General features: G+C 40.3%; 1 protein-coding gene across 1 annotated transcript in view; it reads right to left on the reverse strand.

Moving 5' to 3' along the window:
* Positions 1-26,295, reverse strand: part of DOK6 (docking protein 6) — a 399,939-nt gene that overhangs the window by 47,237 nt on the left and 326,407 nt on the right. Inside the window, exon 7 of the mRNA XM_032602788.1 lies at positions 18,650-18,767. Within this exon, the coding sequence (XP_032458679.1) occupies positions 18,650-18,767 (118 nt within the window). The remainder of the gene's footprint in view (positions 1-18,649; positions 18,768-26,295) is intronic.

Here is a 26,295-nt window from a genome sequence, read left to right on the forward strand (position 1 = left end):
ATTGGGTACATTTAGTTGAAGAGCCAGAGGTAGAGATGAGGTTAAAAAAACAGAAGTCAGGAAGAAAAATGTAAGTGAATTTTCTCCTCTCAACGTTCTCCTGTGTAGTTTATCGTTTGTGAAGTGTAGCTTAATAGGCACATTTCAAGGGAAGTGATATATGGTGAGACACCAGTGAGCCAAATGGTCCTGTGTGTGTGTGTGTACATATGTATGTGTGTGTACATACGTATGTGTGTGTACGTGTGTGTGTACATGCACATAAATACATGATGACAGCTGACCTTCTGTCATGGTTGTATTAACCTTTCCTTGAGCTAATGTCATGTACCATATTTATTCCCTACTGAATCAAAAGGAATATATTTTTTTCCGTAAAAGTTTGATCCATATAGAACTACATGTTACCTATTATAGTTAGAAAATTGCATGGGGAAGCTTGATGGAGAAAAATCAAGTACAGAGACCAAGTTTCAGGTTTAATTAATTGTGTTAAGCTACACTTCACAAACTATAAACTACATAGAAGAACCTTGAGAGGGAAAAAAGTTCACTTACATTAATATTTTTCTTCCTGGCTTCAGTTTTCTGAAATTGAAATTTCAGGTTTGAATTAACGAGAGTGAAGCGATTTGTTTGAATAAGGTCATTGTTAGATTATACTAATCCAATATAATATCTGGAAACTCTGGGCCTTTTAGTAACTACTTTTATGCGTCTAATAGACAATGATTAAATGGCTGACTGTTAACATTTCACACTGAGTTACCTTCAGATTTTTCATTGTGCTATGTCAGGAGAACTTAATTAACAGTCTGCATCTTGGCTTTCATCTCTGGTCCAGCCATGATAAAATCAGCTTAGTAGTAATGGGCTCAAGCAAACCTGGTCTACCTGAGGAGACAGGTTGGGGCCTGGTAGAGGAAGTTCTCAGGTTACTCAGGAGTCAGGGTGATGAATCAGCAAGAATTGACCTTGGGCGGGAGGGTGGGCTGTGGACACCTCTTCTACACTGAGCTGAATAAAGTCATTCAGGAATTTTGCAACTCCACGGACTGAAAAACAGTGTCCCATTTCCCTTGGGCTACATGGACTGAGTGATGTAAGGCTTGGGAGAAGGGGTTCATCTCTTTAGGGGGCAATGTCTTGTATATACTCACAGATGGGAAGAAAAAAACAACTGAAGACTTAACCCTGACATTTTGCCTAACATTTTTTTTTTTCTTGCATTAAAAACGTAGGGTTTGGGGCTTCCTGGTGGTGCGGCGGGGTTAAGAATCCACCTGCCAACGAAGGGGACACGGGTTCGAGCCCTGGTCCGGGAGGACCCCACATGCCGCGGAGCAACTAAGCCCATGAGCCACAACTACTGAGCCCTCGCACCACAACTACCAAGGCCTGTGCGTCTGGGGCCCGAGCTCCGCCACAAGAGAAGCCACCGCAAGAAGCCCGCGCACAGCAACGAAGAGTAGCCCCCGCTTGCTGCAAACAGAAAAAGCCCCAAGGGCAGCAACGAAGATCCACTACAGCCAAAAATAAAATACAATAAATAAATTTTTAAAAAATTCTAAAAAGAATGAAACAATAGTATGACTCAATTAAAAAAAAACAACTTTGGGTTAGGTTTAGAGTTAGATTTAGTTTTTCTCGAACTTTAGAAGCTAGAAAACCATTTCTATATATATATATTTTTAACATTTTTATTGGAGTATAATTGATTTACAATGGAGTGTTAGTTTCTGCTTTATAACAAAGTGAATCAGCTATATGTATACATATATCCCCATATTTCCTCCCTTTTGTGTCTTCCTCCCACCCTCCCTATCCAACCCCTCTAGGTGGTCACAAAGTACCAAGCTGATCTCCCTGTGCTGTGAGGTTGCTTCCCACTAGCTATCTATTTTACATTTGGTAGTATATATATGTCCAAGCCACTCTCTCACTTTGTCCCAGCTTCCCCTTCCCCCTCCCTGTGTCCTCAAGTCTATTCTCTAAGTCTGCGTCTTTATTACTGTCCTGCTCTTAGGTTCTTCATATCCTTTTTTTTTTTAATTCCATATATGTGTTAGCATACGGTATATATTTTTCTCTTACTTACTTTACTCTGTATGACAGATTCTAGGTCCATCCACCTCACTACAGATAACTCAATTTCATTTCTTTTTATGGCTAATATTCCATTGTATATACGTGCCACATCTTCTTTATCCATTCATCTGTCGATGGACACTTGGGTTGCTTCCATGTCCTGGCTGTTGTAAATAGAGCTGCAATGAACACTGTGGTACATGACTCTTTATGAATTGTGGTTTTCTCAGGGTATATGCCCAGTAGTGGGATTGCTGGGTCATATGGTAGTTCTATTTTTAGTTTTTTAAGGAACCTCCATACTGTTCTCCATAGTAGCTGTAACAATGTTCACAATGAACCCACAGTGCAAGAGGGTATCCATTTCTCCACACCCTCTCCAGCATTTGTTGTTCGTAGATTTTTTTGATGATGGCCATTCTGACTGGTGTGAGGTGATACCTCACTGCAGTTTTGATTTGCATTTCTCTAATGATTAGAGATGTTGAGCATCCTTTCATGTTTGTTGGCAATCTGTACGTCTTCTTTGGAGAAATGTCTGTTTAAGTCTTCTGCCCATTTTGGATTGGGTTGTTTATTTTTTTGATATTGAGCTGCATGAGCTGCTTATAAATTTTGGAGATTAATCCTTTGTCATTTGCAAATATTTTCTCCCATTCTGAGGGTTGTCTTTTCGTCTTGCTTGTGGTTTCCTTTGCTGTGCAAAAGCTTTTAAGTTTCATTAGGTCCCATTCATTTATTTTTGTTTTTATTTCCATTTCTCTAGGAGGTGGGTCAAAAAGGATCTTGTGTGATTTATGTAATAGTGTTCTGCCTATGTTTTCCTCTAAGAGTTTTCTAGTGTCTGGCCTTACATTTAGGTCTTTAATCCATTTTGAGTTTATTTTTGTGTATGGTATTAAGAAGTGTTCTAATTTCATTCCTTTACATGTAACTGTCCAGTTTTCCCAGCACCACTTATTGAAGAGGCTGTCTTTTCTCCACTGTATCTTCTTGCCTCCTTTATCAAAAATAAGGTGACCATATTTATGTGGGTTTATCTCTGGGCTTTCTATCCTGTTCCATTGATCTATATTTCTGTTTTTGTGCAAGTACCATACTGTCTTGATTACTGTAGCTTTGTAGTTTAGTCTGAAGTCAGCGAGCCTGATTCATCCAGCTCCATAGAAAACCATTTCTTAAAGCGAGATTTTTATAATGTGCTTAGAACAAAATTCTTCATGCAGAGTGGAAACTCTATAATCATATTTTAAAGTTAACAACTACAATAAATTGTAGTAGGATATACAAGGAAATCCCCATAAAGGTAACAGCTGATCTTTCAGCAGAAACTCTGCAAGCCAGAAGGGAGTGGCAGGACATATTTAAAGTGGTGAAAGGGAAAATTCTACAACCAATATTACTCTACCCAGCAAGGATCTCATTCAGATTTGACAGAGAAATTAAAACCTTTACAAACAAGCAAAAGCTAAGAGAATTCAGCAACACCAAACTAGCTTTACAACAAACGCTAAAGGAACTTCCCTAGACAGGAAACACAAGAGAAGGAAAAGACCTACAATAACAAGCCCAAAACAATTAAGAAAATGGTAATAGGAACATACATATTGATAACTACCTTAAATGTAAATGGATTAAATGCTCCAAACAAAAGACATAGACTGACTGAATGGATACAAAAACAAGACCCGTATATATGCTGTCTACAAGAGACCCACTTCAGACCTAGGGACACATACACACTGAAAGTCAGGGGATGGAAAAAGATATTCCATGCAAATGGAAATCAAAAGAACGCTGGAGTAGCAATTTTCATATCAGACAAAATAGACTTTAAAACAAAGACTATTACAAGAGACAAGAAGGACACTACATAATGATCAGGGGGGAATCAATCCAAGAAGATACAACAATTATAAATATTTCTGCAACCAACACAGGAGCACACCAATACATAAGGCAAATACTAACAGCCATAAAAGAGGAAACTAACAGTAACACAATCATACTAGGGGACTTTAACACCCCACTTTCACCAATGGACAGATCATCCAAAATGAAAATAAAAAAGGAAACACAAGCTTTAAATGATACATCAAACAAGATGGACTTAATTGATATTTATAGGACATTCCATCCAAAAACAACAGAATACACTTTCTTCCTAAGTTCTCATTGAACATTCTGCAGGATAGGTCACATCTTAGGTCACAAATCAAGCCTTGGTGAATTTAAGAAAATTGAAATCATATCAAGTATCTTTTTTGAACAGAATGCTATGAGACTAGATATCAATTAAAGGAAAAAATCTGTAAAAAATATAAACACATGGAGGCTAAACAATACACTACTTAATAACCAAGACATCACTGAGGAAATGAAAAAATACCTAGAAACAAATGACAATGAAAACACGACGATCCAAAACCTATGGGATGCAGCAAAAGCAGTTCGAAGAGGGAAGTTATAGCAATACAATCCTACCTTAAGAAACAAGAAACATCTCAAATAAACAACCTAACCTTACACCTAAAGCAATCAGAGAAAGAAGAACAAAAAAGTCCCAAAGTTAGTAGAAGGAAAGATATCATAAAGGTCAGATCAGAAATAAAAAGAAATGAAGGAAACAATAGCAAAGATCAATAAAACTAAAAGCTGGTTCTTTGGGAACATAAACAAAATTGATAAACCATTAGCCAGACTCATCAAGAAAAAAAGCAAGAAGACTCAAGTCAATACAATTAGAAATGAAAAAGGAGACGTAACAACTGACACTGCAGAAATACAACGGATCATGAGAGATAACTACAAGCAATTCTATGCCAATAAAATGGACAACCTGGAAGAAATGGACAAATTCATAGAAAAGCACAAACTTCCGAGACTGAACCAGGAAGAAATCGAAAATATAAACAAACCAATCACAAGCACTGAAGTTGAGACTGTGATTAAAACTCTTCCAACAAACAAAAGCCCAGGACCAGATGGCTTCACAGGAGAATTCTATCAAACATTTAGAGAAGAGCTAACACCTATCCTTCTCAAACTCTTCCAAATTATAGCAGAGGGAAGAACACGCCCACACTCATTCTACGAGGCTATCATCACCCTGATACCAAAACCAGACAATGATGTCCCAAAAAAGAAAACTACAGACCAGTATCACTGATGAACATAGATGCAAAAACCCTCCACAAAATACTAGCAAACAGAATCCAACAGCACATTAAAAGGATCATACACCATGATCAAGTAGGGTTTATCCCAGGAAAGCAAGGATTCTTCAATATATGCAAATCAATTAATGTGATACACCATATTAACAAATTGAAGAATAAAAACCATATGATCATCTCAATACATGCAGAATAAGTTTTTGACAAAATTCAACACCCATTTATGATAAAAACCCTCCAGAAAGTAGGCATAGAGGGAACTTACCTCAACATATATAGGCCATATGTGACAAACCAACAGCCAACATCATCCTCATTTGTGAAAACCTGAAACCATTTCCACTAAGATCAGAAACAAAACAAGTTTGCCCACTCTCACCACTGTTATTCAACATTGTTTTGGAAGTTTTAACCACAGCAGTCAGAGAATAAAAAGAAATAAAAGAAATACAAATGGGAAAAATGAAGTAAAACTGTCACTGTTTGCAGATGACATGATACTATACATAAAGAATCCTAAAGATGCTACCAGAAAACTTCTAGAGCTAATCAATGAATTTGGTAAAGTTGCAGGATACAAAATTAATGCACAGAAATCTCTTGCATTCTTATACACTAATGAAGAAAAATCTGAAAGCGAAATTAAAGAAACATTTACCACTACAACAAAAAGAATAAAATACCTAGGAATAAACCTACCTGATGAGACAAAAGACATGTATGCAGAAAACTATGACACTGATGAAAGAAATTAAAGATGATACAAATAGATGGAGAGATATACAATGTTCTTGGATTGGAAGAACGAACACTGTGAAAATGACTATACTACCCAAAGCAATCTACAGATTCAATGCAATCCCTATCAAACTACCACTGGCATTTTACGCAGAAATAGAACAAAAAATTTCACAATTTGTATGGAAACACAAAAGTCCCTGAATAGCCAAAGCAATCTTGAGAAAGAAAAATGGAGCTGGAGGAATCAGGCTCCCTGACTTCAGACGATACTACAAAGCTACAGTAATCAAGATAGTATGGTACTGGCACAAAACAGAAGTATAGATCAATGGAACAGGATAGAAAGCCCAGAGATAAACCCACGCACATATGGTCACCTTATCTTTGATAAAGGAGGCAAGAATATACAATGAAGGAAGAAAAGACAGCCTCTTTGATAAGTGGTGCTGGGAAAACTGGACAGCAACATGTAAAAGAATGAAATTAGAACACTCCCTACCACCATACACAAAAATAAACCCAAAGTGGATTAAAGACGTAAATGTAAGGCCAGACACTGGAAAACTCTTAAAGGAAAACATAGTCAGAACACTGTATGACATAAATCACAGCAAGATCCTTTTTGACCCATCTCCTAGAGAAATGGAAATAAAAACAAAAATAAACAAATGGGACCTAATGAAACTTCAAAGCTTTTGCACAGCATAGGAAACCATAAACAAGATGAAAAGACAACCCTCAGAATGGGAGAAAATTTTTGCAAATGAAGCAACTGACAGAGGATTAATCTCCAAAATTTAAAAGCAGCTCATGCAGCTCAATATCAAAACAACAAAAAACTCAATCCAAAAATGGGCAGAAGACCTAAACAGACATTTCTCCAAAGAAGATATACAGATTGCCAACGAACACATGAAAGGATGCTCAACATCACTAATCATTAGAGAAATGCAAATGAAAACTACAGTGAGGTATGACCTCACACCAGTCAGAATGTCCATCATCAAAAAATGTACAAACAATAAATGCTGGAGAGGGTGTGGAGAAAAGGGAACCCTCTTGCACTGTTGGTGGGAATATAAATTGATACAGCCACCATGCAGAACAGTATGGAGGTTCCTTAAAAAAATTAAAAATAGAACTACCATACGACCCAGCAATACCATTACTGCGCATATACCTGGAGGCAACCATAATTCAAAAAGAGTCATGTACCACAATATTCATTGCAGCTGTATTTACAGTAGCCAGGGTATGGAAGCAACCTAAGTGTCCATCGACAGATCAATGGATAAAGATGTGGCACACATATACAATGGAATATTACTGAGCCATAAAAAGAAACGAAATTGAGTTATTTGTAGTGAGGTGGATGGACCTACAGTCTGCCATACCGACTGAAGTAAGTCAGAATGAGAAAAAGAAATACTGTATGCTAACACATATATATGGAATCAAAAAAAAATTAAAAAACCAATGGTCGTGAAGACCCTAGGGGCAGGATGGGAATAAAGACACAGACCTACTAGAGAATGGACTTGAGGATGGCGAGGGGGAAGGGTTAGCTGGGGCAAAGTGAGAGATTGGCATGGACATATATACACTACCAAATGTAAACTAGATCGCTAGTGGGAAGCAGCTGCACAGCACAGGGAGATCAGGTCAGTGCTTTGTCACCACTTAGAGGGGTGGGATAGGGAGGGTGGGAGGGAGGGAGGGAGATGCAAGAGGGATGAGATGTGGGGATATATGTGTATGTATAGTTGATTCACTGTGTTATAAAGCAGAAACTAACACACCATTGTAAAGCAATTATATTCAAATAAAGATGTTAAAAAATGTAGTAAGATAGCATGCTTCCCTTTTCTGGGAAAGAAACTTCTTACTGCAAATTTAATATTGACAATGGTTAGTAATTATGGAATCTTTATACCTTATGTGGATGATCTCATTTAAGTGCTGTGATAGGTACCATTATCCTCGTTTTAGAGATCAAGGGTATGAGGCTTAGAAAGATTAAGTAAGTAGCCCAAAGTCACACAACTTAGCAATGGTAAAGTTAATATTCAAACTCAGGTTTACTTAACTCTGAAACTCCAGATTTTAACCTCTGCAGATAGAGCCTCTTCACAATGACTGAGCCATCCAAATTTAGCAGAGCCACGGGGATAAAAAAATCATTCAAAGTTGCTACCTCAGATCATCCAAACAGAAAATTAATAAGGAAACACAAGCTTTAAATGACACAATAGACCAGATAGATTTAATTGATATTTATGAGACATTCCATCCAAAAACAGAAGATTACACTTTCTTCTCAAATGCGCATGGAACATTCTCCAGGATGGATCACATCTTGGGTCACAAATCAAGCCTCAGTGAATTTAAGAAAATTGAAATCATATCAAGCATCTTTTCTGACGACAACGCTATGAGATTGGAAATCGGTCACAGGGAAAAAAACGTAAAAAACACAGACAGATGGAGGCTAAACAATATGTTACTAAATAACCAAGAGATCACTGAAGAAATCAAAGAGGAAATCAAAAAATACCTAGAGACAAATGACAATGAAAACACGACAATCCAAAACCTATTGGATGCAGCAAAAGCAGTTCTAAGAGGGCAGTTTATAACAATACAATCCTACCTCAAGAAACAACAAACATCTCAAATAAACAATCTAACCTTACACCTAAAAGGAGTGGAGAAAGAAGAACAAACAAAACCCAACCTTAGCAGAAGGAAAGAAATCATAAAAATCAGAGCAGAAATAAGTGAAATACAAGCAAAGAAAACAAGAGCAAAGATCAATAGAATTAAAAGCTGGTTCTTTGAGAAGATAAACAAAATTCATAAACCATTAGCCAGACTCATCAAGAAAAAAAGGGAGAGGACTCAAATCAATAAAATTGGAAATGAAAAAGAAGTTAAAACAGACATGGCAGAAATAAAAGGCATCCTAAGAGACTACTACAAGCAACTCTATGCCAATAAAATGGACAACCTGGAAGAAATGGACAAATTCTTAGAAAGGTATAACCTTCCAAGACTGCACCAGGAAAAAATAGAAAATATGAACAGAACAATCACAAGTAATGAAATTGAAACTGTGATTAAATATCTTCCAACAAACAAAAATCCAGGACCAGATGGTTTCACAGGTGAATTCTATCAAACATTTAGAGAAGAGCTAACACCCATCCTTCTCAAACTCTTCCAAAAATTGCAGAGGAAGGAACACTCCCAAACTCATTCTATGAGGCCACCTTCACCCTGATACCAAAACCAGACAAAGATACTACAAAAAAATAAAATTACACACCAATATCACTGATGAATACAGTTGCAAAAATCCTCAACAAAATACTAGCAAACAGAATCCAACAGCACATTAGAAGGATCATACACCCATGATCAAGTGGGATTTATCCCAGGGATGCAAGGATTCTTCAATATATGCAAATCAATCAATGTGATACACCATATTAACAAATTGAAGAAGAAAAACCATATGATCATCTCAATAGATGCAGAAAAAGCTTGTGACAAAATTCAACACCCATTTATGATAAAAACCCTCCAGAAAGTGGGCATAGAGGGACACCTACCTCAACATAATAAAGGTTACATACAAGAAACCCACAGCAAACATCGTTCTCAATGGTGAAAAACTGAAAGCATTTCCTTTAAGATCAGGAACAAGACAAGAATGTCCACTCTCACCACTATTATTCAACATAGTTTTGGAAGTCCTAGCCATGGCAATTATAGAAGAGAAAGAAATAAAACGAATACAAATTGGAAAAGAAGAAATAAAACTGTCACTGTTTGCAGATGACATGATACTATACATAGAGAATCCTAAAGGTGCGACCAGAAAGCCACTAGAGCTAATCAATGAATTTGGTAAAGTTGCAGGATACAAAATTAATGCACAGAAATCTCTTGCATTCCTATATACTAACGATGAAAAATCTGAAAGAGAAATTAAGGAAACACTCCCATTTACCATTGCAACAAAGAGAATAAAATACCTAGGAATAAACCTACCCGAGGAGACAAAAGACCTGTATGCAGAAAACTATAAGACACTGACGAAAGAAATTAAAGATGATACCAACTGATGGAGAGATATACCATGTTCTTGGATTGGAAGAATCAATATTGTGAAAATGACTATATTACCCAAGGCAATCTACAGATTCATTGCATTCCCCATCAAACTACCAATGGCATTCTTCACAGAATTAGAACAAGAAATTTCACAATTTGTATGAAACATAAAAGACCCTGAGTAGCCAAAGCAATCTTGAGAAAGAAAAATGGAGCTGGAGGAATCAGGCTCCCTGACTTCAGACGATACTACAAAGCTACAGTAATCAAGAGAATATGGTACTGGCACAAAAAAGAAATATAGATCAATGGAACAGGAGAGAAAACTCAGAGATAAACCCACACACCTATGGTCAACTGATCTATGTCAAAGGAGGCAAGGATATACAGTGAAGAAAAGACAGCCTCTTCAATAAGTGGTGCTGGCAAAACTGGACAGCTACATATAAAAGAATGAAATTAGAACACTCCCTAACACTACACACAAAAATAAACTCAAAAGGGATGAGAGACCTAAATGTAAGACCAGACACTATAAAACTCTTAGAGGAAAACATAGGAAGAACACTCTTTGACATAAATCACAGCAAGATCTTTTTTGATCTACCTCCTAGAGTAAATAATGTAAATAAAAACAAAAATAAACAAATGGGACCTAATGAAACTTAAAAGCTTTTGCAAAGCAAAGGAAACTACTAAGAAGATGAGAAGACAACTCTCAGAATGGGAGAAAATATTTGCAAATGAATCAACAGGCAAAGGATTAATCTCCAAAATATAGTATCAGCTCATGCAGCTCAATATTAAAAAAACAACCCAATCCCAAAGTGGGCAGGAGACCTAAACAGACATTTCTCCACAGAAGACATACACATGGCCAAGAAGCACATGAAAAGCTGCTCAACATCACTAATTATTAGAGAAATGCAAATCAAAACTACAATGAGGTATTTGACCTCACACCAGTTAGAATGGGCTTCATCAGATAATCTACAAACAACAAATGCTGGAGAGGGTGTGGAGAAAAGGGAACCCTCTTGCACTGTTGCTGGGAATGTAAATTGATACAGCCACTGTGGAGAACAGTATGGAGGTTCCTTAAAAAACTAAAAATAGAATGACCATATGACCCAGAAATCCCACTACTGCACATATACTCAGAGAAAACCATAATTCAAAAAGACACATGCACCCCAATGTTCATTGCAGCACTATTTACAACAGCCAGGTCATGAAGGCAACATAAATGCCCATCAACAGACGAATGGATAAAGTTGTGGTACAAATATACAATGGAATATTACTCAGCCATAAAAAGGAATGAAATTGAGTCATTTGCAGAGACGCTGATGAATCTAGAGACTGTCATAGAGAGTGAAGTAAGTCAGAAAAACAAATATCGTATATTAACCCATATATGTGGAACCTAGAAAAATGGTACAGATAACTGGTTTGCAGGGCAGAAGTTGAGACACAGATGTAGAGAACAAACGTATGGACACCAAGGGGGGAAAGCGGCAGGGGGTGGTGGTGGTGGTGTGATGAATTGGGAGATTGGGATTGACATGTATACATTGATGTGAATAAAATGGATGACTAATAAGAACTGCTGTGTAAAAAAACAAATTCAAACATTAAAAACAAAAGGAAAAAGAAAATGTAGATTCACCATAAAATAAAAGCTGCTAGTAGAACCTAGTAGAAGAAACAGGTTTATAAACAGAACCTAGTAGAAGAAACAGGTTTATAAACAAATAGATTGATATATTAAAGCTGTACCTAAATGTCTGGGAGCTTGGTAGAGGGAGTGATGGATGATAACTGTGGGGTATGAGGGACATTTCACACTGAGAATATTTGGAGCATTGTTTTGGTGTCTATCTTGGGGAAGCAACTGTTTCATTCCTCTCTGAAAACTGATATCCAGGGAGGCACCTTCTGCCTTTGACTTCCCCTTCGTAAGGTAAGGATACGCAGTACATGTTCATAGAGAAGCTTTGATTAGACACAAAGTGTTGATTCTAAAAACCGGCTCATGTTTTAAGGTTTGTTGCCGAATCGCCAGAAGCAGGGTCGGGCCTTATGGACAACGTGGGATGTATTGGCTGCTGTGGACCCACAGTGACTGATTCACCTGACAACATGTAGATGAAATCCTGGGAAGATGGGAGCATGAACACGTGCAAGCTCCTTTTTACCACTGGTGCAGATTTCTCTGTGTGTGTGTGTGTTACTTGCTACAGGAGGCTTTTATTAACTTTGCGATTTGGAAAACATCATATCATGAAAATTTAAACAGAAGATCTCAATGGAAGCAATTTAAAAACCATGCGAACTTGAAATTAAACAGGCAGGAAAGAAGGACAGAGGGTCAGAGCTGAGCAAAGAGTAAATCCTTTGATTTACCTCCTTCATCTCCACCAGAACTCTATTTACCGTTTTCCAAAGGTTATCTCTAATTCTAATTGCCTGTTTGCATCCTGTCCTTCTGAGAAATTGGAGCAGCAGATGCCCTTTCGGTGAACATAACATGCCTTCCGTGTAATCAGGTTGGCTGCTGTGCTGACACCGGGGGTCTGGAGCTAATTACAGATGTACCACGGGCGGAGGGAGCAGACAGTTCAGAGCTGGCATCTGAATATTAATCAGTTTAATGAAAGCAGAACTCCAAAAGTTGTCACCTTTACAAACGGCACCCCCAACCGTCCTTAATTCCGAGAGCGAAGTTGTTCAGGCTGTTCAAAAACGAGCCCCAGCCTATCCCATGTAGATTTGTGTAAAAAATAGGAATTAAATGTATCAGGGAAAGTTTAAGGATAACACACAGTCTCATAAGGCGGCGCGTGGGGATCATTTCCAGCTCACATTCTTTTTTTTTATAAATTTATTTATTTATTTTTGGCTGTGTTGGGTCTTCATTTCTGTGCGAGGGCTTTCTCCAGTTACGGCGAGCGGGGGCCACTCTTCATCGCGGTGCGCAGGCCTCTCTCTCACTGTCGCGGCCTCTCCCCTTGCGGAACACAGGCTCCAGACGCGCAGGCTCAGTAGTTGTGATGTGGCTCACGGGCCTAGTTGCTCCGCGGCATGTGGGATCTTCCCAGACCAGGGCTCGAACCCATGTCCCCTGCATTGGCAGGCAGATTCCCAACCACTGCGCCACCAGGGAAGCCCCCAGCTCACATTCTTGATGCCCCCTCTCATCACTGTAGCTTGCGGAAGAGCTCATCCTGATGGAAGCATCAGATGGAGAGGCAGAAACCCAGCAGGTCACAGTGTCTCCTGTGCTACCAAAGCAAAGACCAGCAGCAGCAAGCGTCTGTGTTCACTATCAACAATCGTAAAGCAAGGAAGACGCGCCAACAAAGGCCTGAGCCTGTGCCCAGAGAAGGGCTGCTGCAACAATGGAGTGGACGTGGTTCCTTTCGCGACACTGGTTGAGAACCGTCCTCAGAGAGAAGAGTGGTCTCGACGCCATCCCCTCCTTATATCCTTTATAATGCATTTTCTAATACATTTCTGAGTTCATTGAAGACTCAGAAGTGCCTCCCGTGAGCGAGCTTTGGTACCACCCATGGTCTTTACTAGTTTGATTTGTCGTCTTTAATAAATGCTCGTCGTCTTCACAAATCCCACTTTAAAGACCCTGCTCTATAGTCCATCATCTAAATAAGTAGAATGGCAATTAAAAGTCAAGGTGAGAGCCTTAAGTAAGAAAAACTCTGACCTCCTTACCGTAAGCAGCTCCTTTGCCCCTTTTCTGTTTCTTCTTCCCTGTTTTCCTTAGACCCTAGTCATAAAGATGAGATCAGGCAACATTTAACATAGCTCCTGGTTTCTGCTTTTCTAAATATATACAACACCTTACCTAACCTGTTGGTCCCTTTCCTGGATGAGAAAGAGTAAGAATGAAGAATTAAGTAGTTAAAGAATGACTGACTCTCTACCCCTAGCTTCTTCCCCTTAGCAAATTTGCGGGTGGACCCTGCGGGGGCAGGTAGACCCCGTGGGCAAGACGCGTCCCAAGGAAGATGGGAAGGAGTCAGCAGGCCTGCACACAGCGGAAAAATGATGAAGAATCTGACCTCCTGCCTTAATGATGAACTGAGATGGTTTCCCCTTTTTCCCTTTAAAAGCTGTCATGGCTGAGCAGAACCTTGGGAACTGGTCTCTGGACATGAGTCCACCATCTCCCCAGATTGCCGGCTTTTCTGAATAAAGTCCATCCTTCTCTACTGAAATTGTCTCTCGATTTATTGGCTGTTGAGTGGTCTTTTTCTTTCTTTTCTTTTCTTTCTTTCCCCTTCCTCCCTCCCTACCCCCCTCCTTCTTTCTGTCTCCTGCTTTTTTGGACTGTTCCTCATCCCCCCAACACATCTTCTGCTGAAGGCCTTACAACTAAAACCACAGTTCTATCACTAGTAAAACAAATGATGTGTTTTGAGCATTCACTTTTGAGTCAAGAGTTAAAGGGTAGTTTATGTTTCCCTAAGTCTAGAGATAACATCTCTAGAATGTGTTTGTTTGTTTGTTTTGCGGTACTCGGGCCTCTCACTGTTGTGGCCTCTCTCGTTGCAGAGCACACGCTCCTCCGGATGCGGATGTGCAGCTCAGCGGCCATGGCTCACGGGCCCAGCCGCTCCGCGGCATGTGGGATCTTCCCGGACTGGGGCACGAACCCGTGTCCCCTGCATCGGCAGGTGGACTCTCAACCACTGCACCACCAGGGAAGCCCTAGAATGTGTTTTGACACAAATGTTTTTCATAAATGCAGAAGTTAGAGAGACATAAATAAAAAATTACTTTCTAATACAAATCAATCATCCCGATTACCTGGTAAAAATCAAGAAAAGGAAAAGTCTTTATTAACGACTTCTCCAGGAAGAGGTGACATAACCCATCACAGCCATTTAGGGATAGAGATTTTAAACAGCAGCTGCCTTGTACTTAGCTAGTGTATACTTATTAAAGAGGAATCATTCTGTTTTTCAATCTTTTTGACTCCAGAGAGCTAGAGCACACTGGGGAAACCATAACAGCTCATACTCTCAGAGCGCTGATCTGGGAGTACCATGGAGACATCTGGTATTGCACCTTTCTTCCAAACATTAGAGCAAACAAAACGCAGGATGTCAGTATTGATACGTCAATCTTTCACAGTGTATATTGCCTCTATGGTTATAGACTGGATGACAGAAGTGAATACAGTAAAACCAAGTAAAGTGCAGTTTTGAGGGTGACCGGCAATTGAAGTTATAGGTAAGTCTTTATATGTAATGGATTTGTTTTCACACCAGGAATTTTTTTTCCGTTCCAGTACGTGTGCTGCTTATTAATGAATTCCAATCTATTAAACTTCAAGCATATAAAACTTCCCCCCCTTTACCTTCTGAATGAAAGCCTGTTGAATTTAATTCATATTGATTTCAGCTTCACAGTTAGAATGTTAACAGCATGGTGAAAATATTCTAACGACGGATTTTTATTCCTCAATGCTACCTGCAGTTTACTTGATGATATATCACCCACCAACGCCAGAGTTTTCCTTTGACTCTGGAAGATCAATGATGATAGTTGCTTGACTATGTTCTCCTCTTTGGAAAGAAGAGGTGATGCCACTTCAAGGAGCACAACTGAGGGAGTGAGATGCAAAATAACCACACTTTTAAATGTAGTTTAGTGAAAAAAATGCACGTGTGCGTGAAGGGGTGATGAGGTGGTTTCTGTTTTGATTTTTTGATTCAGTAGTTTTATTCTGCCCTAATTCCACGAGGGCAGAGCCTGAGGAGATTACACCCCAGTAAAAACCATGGTCAAAGGCTCTGCCCCTCCACCTCTCTCAGCAGAACAAAAGGAGAACAAGACAAATCATTGTCAAAGTATCACTAACAAATTTATATCTATATTGACCTATATATTGTCTACCTACCTACAATCTATTTATCTATCTGTGTCTCTATCTATATGATATAACCATAATATGAGGGGTATATAAAACGGCAGAATGTATGGCTCTAAGAAGCATGCAACACAAAAATAAATGTAGAGTGAAATGTACTCTACATTGAGTATATTCTATATTTATCTGACTTACAGTAATTACCCTAATCAATGTGTATTTTTTGTTACATAAAAACAACAACTAACGACCAGAGAAGAATGTGACATTGAGATTGAAGGGGTTCGGAATGAGCCTCCCCAAAATGTGCCACTTTGGCGTGCGGATTATTTTGAGCTGAAGACAGTCAAGGTCCAAAAGACTCAGGAAGAGCTTTAACCTCTCACTTAATTGCCTAAAAGAATTCCGACAGGGGGCCTGGCTCAGACACAGAGATAACTTTATCTGAATGACCGATCAGTGTGGCAGGGCAAACAGTTAATTACCAAACATCTGCTCTTCTTATGGTCCTGTGACTCACCTTCCTCCCCTTGGAAGCCCCAGGCCCCTGTCCCTTCCCTGAGCTCAGGATATGCCGTATAAGCCTCGGTTGCCAGACTTGCCTCTGGCTCTCAGGGGACTCCCGTGTATATGTAACAAATTGTTTTTCTCCTGTTAATCGAATGTCAATTTAATTATTAGACCAGCCAAAGAACCTGGAAGGTTAGAAGGTAAATTTTACCTTGCCAACAAGATCATATAAATAAACAGTTCATCGTAATCAATAAGGCATTTGAAACCCTTAACTGGAAATTAATATTTGTGACATAAATCATAGAGAATTCTAATTAGTTATTGATTCTCTTTTATTGTGTAAATCAATACTGTCCTCCAACAAGTCTCTGGCAATGTTTCCAGAAATTTAATGCATTCTGGTATTGGTTGTTGGGTGCTTATGACATTATTTCTGAAGTTATCAGTCTAGATCTTAATGCTGCCTTCGGAGAAAAGTTTTCTGTATGTTACCATGAAAACCAGTCTTTTATTTGCTGGGATTACAAACCGACACCTTGTCAGAACCCAAAGTTTTCAGTACAGTGGCTCCAACCCATTTCCAATGTATTTGTATTAACATCTCGCTTTCTTTTTGCTTAGAAATTTAACTGTTTTTATTTCTCTTATTCAAATATTCCATAGTTTTAGTTTTCTTCTATTGAATATCAATATTTACATATGTATGTTTATGTTTAAATAAAAACAACCTTACGTTAAAGGCATATTTTCTAATTTTTCTAATCCCCGGAACAAGCAAGATTAGCTTCATAAGATCATGACTCAGGTGATTTTAGTGTGTGGTCACTGGCATTTGTGGACAGAAAAAAACAGAATGGAAGCACGTCTCCTCTTTCTGACAAATGAAACTGTCAAAGCAGTTCCCCTCCTTTTCTCAATCCTCTAATCCTTGTGCCATTAAAGATTTTCTCATACAAATAAATAATACAAAAAGATAATAAGGATCTATTAAATACAGGTAGTCAAGTTGGTGATAAGAGGGTTCATTTAAAATATAAAATGCAATTCTGTAAGTGACTAACGTGGTTCTGACCGCTTTTCCTTGCAGAATGTATCTTTAATCACTCATTCCCACTCATCAAATCCCATTATTCCAGCTTTGAAACTCTGGCAAGCAAATACTGCTTTAAAAATACACGATTTCAGTTTGCTTGTTACAGAAATATTTTCTTTTTTTGTCAAAACATTTAATGTTGTTAATATGAGCAAAAGTTAATGTATGAAAAGAAAAATATTCTGAAAGGTTACGATGGCCGTTCCTTCACCAGGTATTTATTGGGTACCTAGTATGTTCAAGCCTATTATGCTCAAAAAAGGTTTGATGAGTGTTTTCAGCTGTGTTGTTTTAAGCCTTATTTTTCCTAGTTCCTGCTTCCTCCTGTCTTGGTCAGCTGTTAGTTTCTTGCAGCTGAATATTTTATCTGAAGGTTAAGTTTATGAATTTAGGACAAAAGGGAAAAAATAGGAAGGAAACCACGGAAACTGAGTTCTGCGGCTGTCGATCAAACACCTGCTCTCTGCTCCTCTGATTCGTCTGCCAAGCAGTCAGTCAACGCCTTATCGTTAGGAAAAATACAGAAGCAACAACACTTACACCAGTCTCCTCCTGCCCTGCACCCTCCCCTATGGTTTCTATGTCAAGGCTTTGGCTAAACCTTTAACTATGAACAGGTTCATGCAGCATTTCATCACAGAGCTGGAAGTCAGCCTCCTGAACTGATACTCAATCCTATTACGGCAACAAGATGCTAAGTAAGAAATCCTCTGTAAAACACAGCATGAAACAGACCCTGGTATTAGCTACTTTTAGCTTCTGATAATATGTTTTGTATAATGTTTTAGTCAAATTCCTGTGCCAAAGTGGGTCCTCAGCCCTCGGTGATCTTTGGGATAATTTTTACCAGGAGTCTACGAAATGATACCTTTAGCAAAGCCACGGTAAATCTCAGAGCTCCCACTGTGGCCAGTGACAGCTGATAACTGGAAATGGAGGAAAAGCAAGCAATGCAAATACAAAGCAATTTGCGTGGCTGGTGGTCCACCTGTAGGAAGCTAAAGCAGGTGCTTTACGGTTACTTGCCTTGCAAACTGTAGATTTCCCCAACGCTGTTCTGACGAGTGATGTGATGCCAGTATGCACTGCGAGGAAGAGATATTGATTTGGATAACGTCATTGGTTCAGTCAAGCTTGTCTGAAGCTAAAAGAAAAAGATAACGTGTGTTAGGCTTTATTTAAAATATTAAACTGAAATGTGTTCTTTTAAAAGTTCAGCGTTAAACTTGGGTGACATATGATACAATGTTACAGATTCCTGCATTACCTGCTGTTTCAAGATACCATTTTGGTTTTTTTGGAGGGGGGTGCGTGGTGCGCCGGGTGGCTTTCAGGATCTTAGTTCCCTGACCAGGGATTGAACCTGGGGCCACTGAAATGAAAGCTCTGAATACTAACCACTGGACTGCCAGGGAACGCCTAAGGTATCATTTTAAAAAAAGGAAAATCATGACTTAAAAAATATGAAATGAACACTTGTAAGCAATTCATCTCATCAATTAAGAAGGGAACAAAAAGATGGTCGACTGATTCCAAGGAGAATTCAAAGGGCTTCTAGCTGGTCAGGAACGCAGTAAACAGCCACAGCAATAATCAATTACATTCCATCAGACACGTTAATTTGCATTTCTGTAAGCAAGAAGTACCTGCATTACTGATACTATCGGCTTTATACAATTTATTGAATTGTAAAATAACTCAAAAAATGGAGGTGCAAGCCCTTGCAGAAACAGATACCCGGAGGTGCAAGCCCTTTCAGAAACAGATACCCCCAAATGGTGCCAAACACAAGATACCATTTCTTTTTTTTTTTTTCGGTACGCGGGCCTCTCACTGTTGCGGCCTTTCCCGTGGCGGAGCACAGGCTCCGGACGCGCAGGCTCGGCGGCCATGGCTCACGGGCCCAGCCGCTCCGCGGCATGTGGGATCTTCCCGGACCAGGGCACAAACCCGTGTCCCCTGCATCGGCAGGCGGACTCTCTACCACTGCGCCACCAGGGAAGCCCAAGATACCGTTTCTTTTTCACCCATTTCATTGTCTGTTGGGCTGCACCCCACAAACCTACAAGCCCTGTGCTTGCCCAGCTTCAAGACCGAAGAAAGAACCCGGAGCTGGCAACAGAGACATCAGTGGTTTAATGGATGGGGCAGCTTACACGTCTGAAGCAAGGTCCTGGAGTGACACCGTACCATGTGCCGGCGCAAGGCAGCAAGGCTGTGGCAGGACATGGCGGCAGTCTTTGCTGTGGGAGGGGGATTGCCACTTATATGGGGATTGACGTCAGGTGGACTCATTAGTTACCAGGGAAACCAGCGGAGGGAATGCACCTCCCTGCCCCTTTGATAAGAACAATCACCAGCTGGGACCTGGGGCAAGTACGCTGGAAAGTCAGTCGTATATACGCATAGGGTGTAGGTGAAGCAGGCCCTGGTCGGGCAGGGGATAGACAGAGAGCAAGAGAGCAGCCATCCTGAGTGGCCTGAACATACTGCGTCTTACAGTTTTTCCTGACACCCGCCCCCACCCTTACCCAATGGCTCTTTCCTCAAATAGATCTTTTTCCTTGCTCCTGCAATAGGAGTTTGTACATATTAGAAAAAGTGTTTTCCCTGAGAAGTTCTGTGATGAAAGTGTGGTATGTTTTCTTATTTGCAAGATAAACTGTAAGGTTAGCTACAGAGAGCCACACAGCATCCCATCAGGTGATGCTCAGACACGTTATTAGTTGAAAAAGAATAATACTTTACATTGCATTTTCAAGAAAGAAATTTATTTTTACTGATTCACACTGTTTTCGAAAAATATCCAGAAATGGTTCTGTTTGGCCTTCGTGCACATTTCTCTGATGTAATCTGAGCAAACGTGCACTTTCTGACAGTGGGCAGTCCTCTAATTAATAACATCTCAGGGCTTCCCTGGTGGCGCAGTGGTTGAGAGTCCGCCTGCCGATGCAGGGGACACGGGTTCGTGCCCCGGTCCGGGAAGATCCCACATGCCGCGGAGCGGCTGGGCCCGTGAGCCATGGCCACTGAGCCTGCGCGTCCGGAGCCTGTGCTCCGCAACAGGAGAGGCCACAGCAGTGAGAGGCCCACGTACTGCAAAAACAAACGAAAAACAAAACAAAACAAATCTACACATCTCACAAAGCCCACAGCCCAAGAGGATGATTTTGTCCCAAAGTGTGCCCTATGGATATTCAGTTAATACCTTTATCTGAGCATCATACAGGTAAGAGTTATGCTGTCTTCCAGTGGATAAGAAAGGAAACCCCAAAGCAAAGAACCTCATATTTAGAAGACTCTTAAAGATATAAACAAGGGTTGACAGCTTCTGCTCACTCCCATCTAGGCAATATGTAAATATACAGATGTCAACATCTGATATGAGTGTGCGATCTCAAAGAGGAGATCATTTCCTGCTGCAACCCGCTTCCCTCCCCTTCCCTAAACTTCAGAAAACTCTTTTGAAAACGTTTGGTTGAAAGGTAGTTGTTAGGAAAGAATTCTTCCTGGGCCACTCGTGGTTCTGCATTTCTTGTGACAACTTCTGTTCCTTACTATTATTTGCTTGTGCAGCAAACAGGCCTGGAAGAGAGTGTCTTTCTCCAGGGTGGAGGACGTATTTGTTTCCCGACCAGGAAAATACAGATACTGTCTTCTTCCACGTTGAAGGCTGGGCAGGTTTGCTAGCGGCCACCTTATAAAATTAGGAGTTCCTATGAAACCAAGCAGGACCCTGTGGGGCCCTCCTGGGTACCAAAGCCTTTCCGTGTCTTGTTTGTAGGAAAAAGGCTTTCGGTCTCCTAGACCTTCCCTGGGTTCCAAAGCGCGGATTCAAACGGTTACTAATTAGGCGAGTGAGGGAAGGCAGAAACAAAGTAAAGGCAGTCCAGAAACAATAGTGCAGCCGTGGGGCAGGGTCCTGGTTCCTCCTCAAGCAATACACTTGACAATCTGATACACACCTTTGAGTTCTTCTACAGGAAATAAGGCCCCCTCCCAGGTGGAGGATTGTAACTTCAGGCTGAGCATAAGCACATGGACTCCAGACTGGCTGGAACCAGAGGCTGATTCCTGGAACATCATCCTGTTATCTCACCACCAGCCAACCGGAGGAAGGCCACACACCCTGGAGCCCTCCCCTCGAAACTGCCTATACAAAGTCTTCTAAAACAACCGTCGAAGAGGGCTTCCCTGGTGGCGCAGTGGTCGAGAGTCCACCTGCCAATGCAGGGGACGTGGGTTCATGCCCCGGTTGGGGAGGATCCCACATGCCGCGGAGCGGCTGGGCCCGTGAGCCATGGCCGCTGAGCCTGCGCGTCTGGAGCCTGTGCTCTGCAACGGGAGGGGCCGCAACAGTGAGAGACCCGCATATCACACAAAAAAAAAAAAGAAAGAAAAGAAAAGAAAAAAAAAAACATCGGGGCACGGGGCTTTTTGCGCACGAGCTGCCCTGTTCTCCTTGGATGGCATTGCAATACATCTTTCTCTGCTCCAATCTCCGATGTATCCATTTGTTTGGCCTCACTGTGCACCGGGCACGTGAACTTGGGTTCAACACCACCTAAACTCTGGCTCCTCAGCTGTGACAATATGCAGCAGACACCTGGGCTGCTCCACATGGCTCCATGGGACGTGGGGAACAGGGGAACGGATGGGAACCTGGAATTCATGCTGCCGGCTGTGCCATGAGTAATAAAGTCCTTTGTCTCTGATCTGGGAGTCTTGTGTCTTCTGCTGACTTCCGTGACACTGTGGCAGGCAAGGGAGCTGGGGGTGGTATATCTTTCCTGCATTTGCTAATCTCTGGATCGTCCCTGCTCTTCCTACATCTTGAGTCTAAACTATCTTATTAAAATTCCCTCTACTGGGCTTCCCTGGTGGCGCAGTGGTTGAGAGTCCGCCTGCCGACGCAGGGGACACAGGTTCGTGCCCCGGCCCGGGAAGATCCCACATGCCGCAGAGCGCCTGGGCCCGTGAGCCATGGCCACTGAGCCTGCGTGTCCGGAGCCTGTGCTCTGCAACGGGAGAGGCCACAACAGTGAGAGGCCCGCGTACCACAAAAAAAAAAAAAAAAAAAAAAAAAAAAATTCCCTCTACTGAACTACCTAGCATAGGCCCTATTTACTTACATGCACCCTGACAAAGACAAAGGACGATCTCATACCCCAATTTATTCAATATATCCACATTGAAAGGCTTTCGAGTTGTTTCTGCTCTTTTCACACTAAAACGAATAGATCCTAATATTAAAGAATTTTGAGAAACTGTAGAAAAAAACCATTTAAGTCAGTATTCCATCCAAGGGAATTAGTTTAGTATGTACAAGTAGAGTTATGATCATGGTTTCCCAAAGAGTCTCAATTCTCCTAATATCATTTGACATTTACATTTTTGTTTAAAAAAGCATCAAATTCTCTTGGAGCTTAAAAGGAATTTTGCCTGTTTTTGTAAGTCCTTTCATGTCTCCAACTTATATACTTGGGTTTTAAAATTTATTTAAAGAATTTATATTTTTCAGTTTTTCTTATATTTTCTTATACTTTGCTTTTATCCTAATTAACTTCCACCTTCTGTCTGTCTTGTTTTCTTGGTCTTTTCAATCTTTTCAAGTTGAATATTTCCATTTCCATTTTTATTTGTTTATTAATGAAAGCATTTCCTTCCAAATGCCACTTTGTCCACATCACAATGGCTTGTACGTAGAATAAAAATCATTCTTTTCTAAATTATGTAATTGTGGTATTATTTCCTATTTTATATGGGAGATTGCTTGTGTACATTTTGTTGAGATATTGCTTTTTTGTGCATATTTTATTAATTTTCATTTAATGATGCATTGTGGTCAGATAATATGGCCTGAGTAGTTTCTATATATTGAAGTTTATTTTTTATTTTTATCTAATATATGACCATTTTGGTAAATGTTTCATAGGTACTTGAAAAATGCGCAATGAATGTAGTCTCTCTCTCTCTACACACACTATTCACTCAATTTCCTTCTCCATATATTCAAAAAAAACTAAATCTACTTTATCAAATATGAAGAAAAGTGTTAATTTCGAATTACTAATTAACATGTTTCTGTCCATTTCCTCTTGTATATTTAAGTACTCTTATAAAATAGTACTTAATGAAAACGGTATTTTATTGACACACAAAGCTTCCTGACGGTTTTATGGTTCTTTATTTTCCCATTCTTTAGCTATATTTTAAAACTCCACTTGCAAAAGTTCTCCCCGTCCCAGGGTTCAGCCTAACCTCCGTCTTTTCACCTCTACTCTTCCACATAAATGGGTTAGTAATCTCCCCTTCTTTCTTAGCACGTCTGGGCTTCTTTTCCAAGAAGTGGTGTTGTCCATCATCCATTCATCTCTCCTTTGTTTCATCTGCACTTGGTCTACTAGAAATTCCTAGGCATTTACAACATATAGATAACAATACCACTTCCCTATTTTCAGCCAAATTCAAATATTCTACACCTTTATCTTCTTTCAGTCATTTTTCCTGGCATTTGGCCCAGAGATCATTTATTTTATGTAGTCAAATCCTCATAAAATTTTGGGGAGATAGGAAAGGGATGAAATATCCCTCTTTAAAATGAGAGGAGGCTGGGGCTTTGAGGTATGACCTGACTTTTCTAAGGAAGTCAGTTTCTACAGTTTCTCAAATTTCTTTTCTAAGAATCGTGCTTCTGCTCTGTCCTGTGATTTTTCTGAGTATCAAGAGATTCTGTTTAATGACTTTCAAATGAAGTTTCATCATAAGTAATATTAGATACTGCATTATTTTTTTGTGGAGGATTGAAGATGGCTTCAAATTCTTGGAAAGCCTGCATTCAGAAATAGGGCATCTAGGTTCCAGACCTTTACATCTGGGCTTCTGGACTGGTTGAAACAAACAAAACGTCGCATGTAGATGCGACATTTTGTTTGTTTCGGCCATGCCCTTTGAGACCTTTATGGCAGTTTCTCCTTCTCTCCCTTGTTCTGAGTCACCATGTGAGTCACACTGCTCTGAGGCTGCCATGGTATGAGGAAGCCCAAGCTCACTGCGTACACTGGCCACGTAATTCGAGGTTAGACTCTTTCTTAGAGAATCCAGCCATTTTCATCTTACAGATGGAAAATCAAAATCCAAAAAAAATTCAAGGATTTGCTCAAGGCAAAATCCTAACTCCAGAAGCTCTAATAGAAAACAGTCCCCTGGACTTCTGAGTCCACTGCTCTTTAGGCTCCAATGCTGATCTCTCCTGGGAAGATGAGCTTCCTCCCCACATATGACAACGTGTGACAACACAGCCTTGTACTTTGACAGAACCTATGCCGCCAAGAAACAGCAGGAAGGGCCTGACAACTGACAGAATTTTTGTGAACGTACAGGCTACCAGCACCTCTTCTCGCTTTTACCACAAACGTTATCCAGGTTATGCTACCGCCTTTTGCAATTTCCCTTTGCTGTTTTGGGACTCTGCTGGCCCTTGTGATAAACCTTAATGCTAATTTGTGTTCACCTACATAAAATTCATATGTATTAAAAAAATGGTTTAAAAAAATCAATTCTGGGGAATTCCCTGGTGGTCCACTGGTTAGGACTCTGCACTTTCACTGCTGAGGGCCCCGGTTCGATCCCTGGTCGGGGAATAAGCTGCGTGGTGCGGCAAAAAAATTTTAAAAAGTATTGAAAAAATAATTAAAAAATCAATTTTCCTTTTGCTCTGTCTCTCCCTAATTATTGCCTAGAATTAAAAAAATCATTTTAGCACTCAAGACACAAATCTACATAATTGGGAGAGGAAAAGTTCAGCATTTATAGATTAGCATTTATGAGTCATTCTCTATGGGCCTGGCCCTGTGCAAACTGGTTTCATAGGTTATCCCATTTAATATCCACATAAATCGTCAACACATATGCCATCTGAACTTTACAGACAAGGAAAATGAGGCTCAGAGGGGTCACGTAATTTGTTCATCCTGCCACAGCCAGTGGGTAATGTTTCTGAGGCTCGGAGCCCATGACGTTCTTCCCTCTTTACCACACTCACCGTAAAATAAATTATTGGAACCCTCTATTCAAAGAGCAGGTTAGGTGAGAATTACACCAACTGGGTCTGTTCCACTGGATCAAGGCCAGAATGCGAGTGCCTCTTTGCTATGTTCAAGACAGAACACCACCATCTGTGTGGCAAAATCACGGAGTTAAGTCCATGGGCTTTGCTGTCAGCGACCTGTTGTCAAATATCAACCCCACAGCTGCCTAGCCTTCTGACTTCAGGAAAGGTACTTAAACTTTTTTTTTTAAGATTCAATTTTTCCTTATCGCTAAAGTTAATATAATGTGCCTTAAGTGTTGTTATAAGTATTTTATAAGATGATGCTTTTAGAGTGAAAAGAACAATGCTGGTCATGCCTGAAGTGCTCAGTAAACACAGCTGCACCTTTACTGCTGCAACTGCATAGAGAGGTGGCTTAGACCAGTGGTGTCCAAGTCTCCATGTGGTCAAGATGTAGATTTGCCCAAAATGAGCTATCAAAGGAACGACAAAGGAGGCAGAGGCATCTACTTGGATCTAAGTCTAAAAGCTTAATAGAAGTAAAAAAAACTAGTAATGTGAGTCAGGAATAGGTGGTCAGTATGGGCAGGTGGGAGGGGTGGAAGACAGAGGGGAGACA

This window comes from Phocoena sinus, chromosome 14, assembly GCF_008692025.1.
Source record: "Phocoena sinus isolate mPhoSin1 chromosome 14, mPhoSin1.pri, whole genome shotgun sequence".
Taxonomy (NCBI): Eukaryota; Metazoa; Chordata; class Mammalia; order Artiodactyla; family Phocoenidae; genus Phocoena; species Phocoena sinus.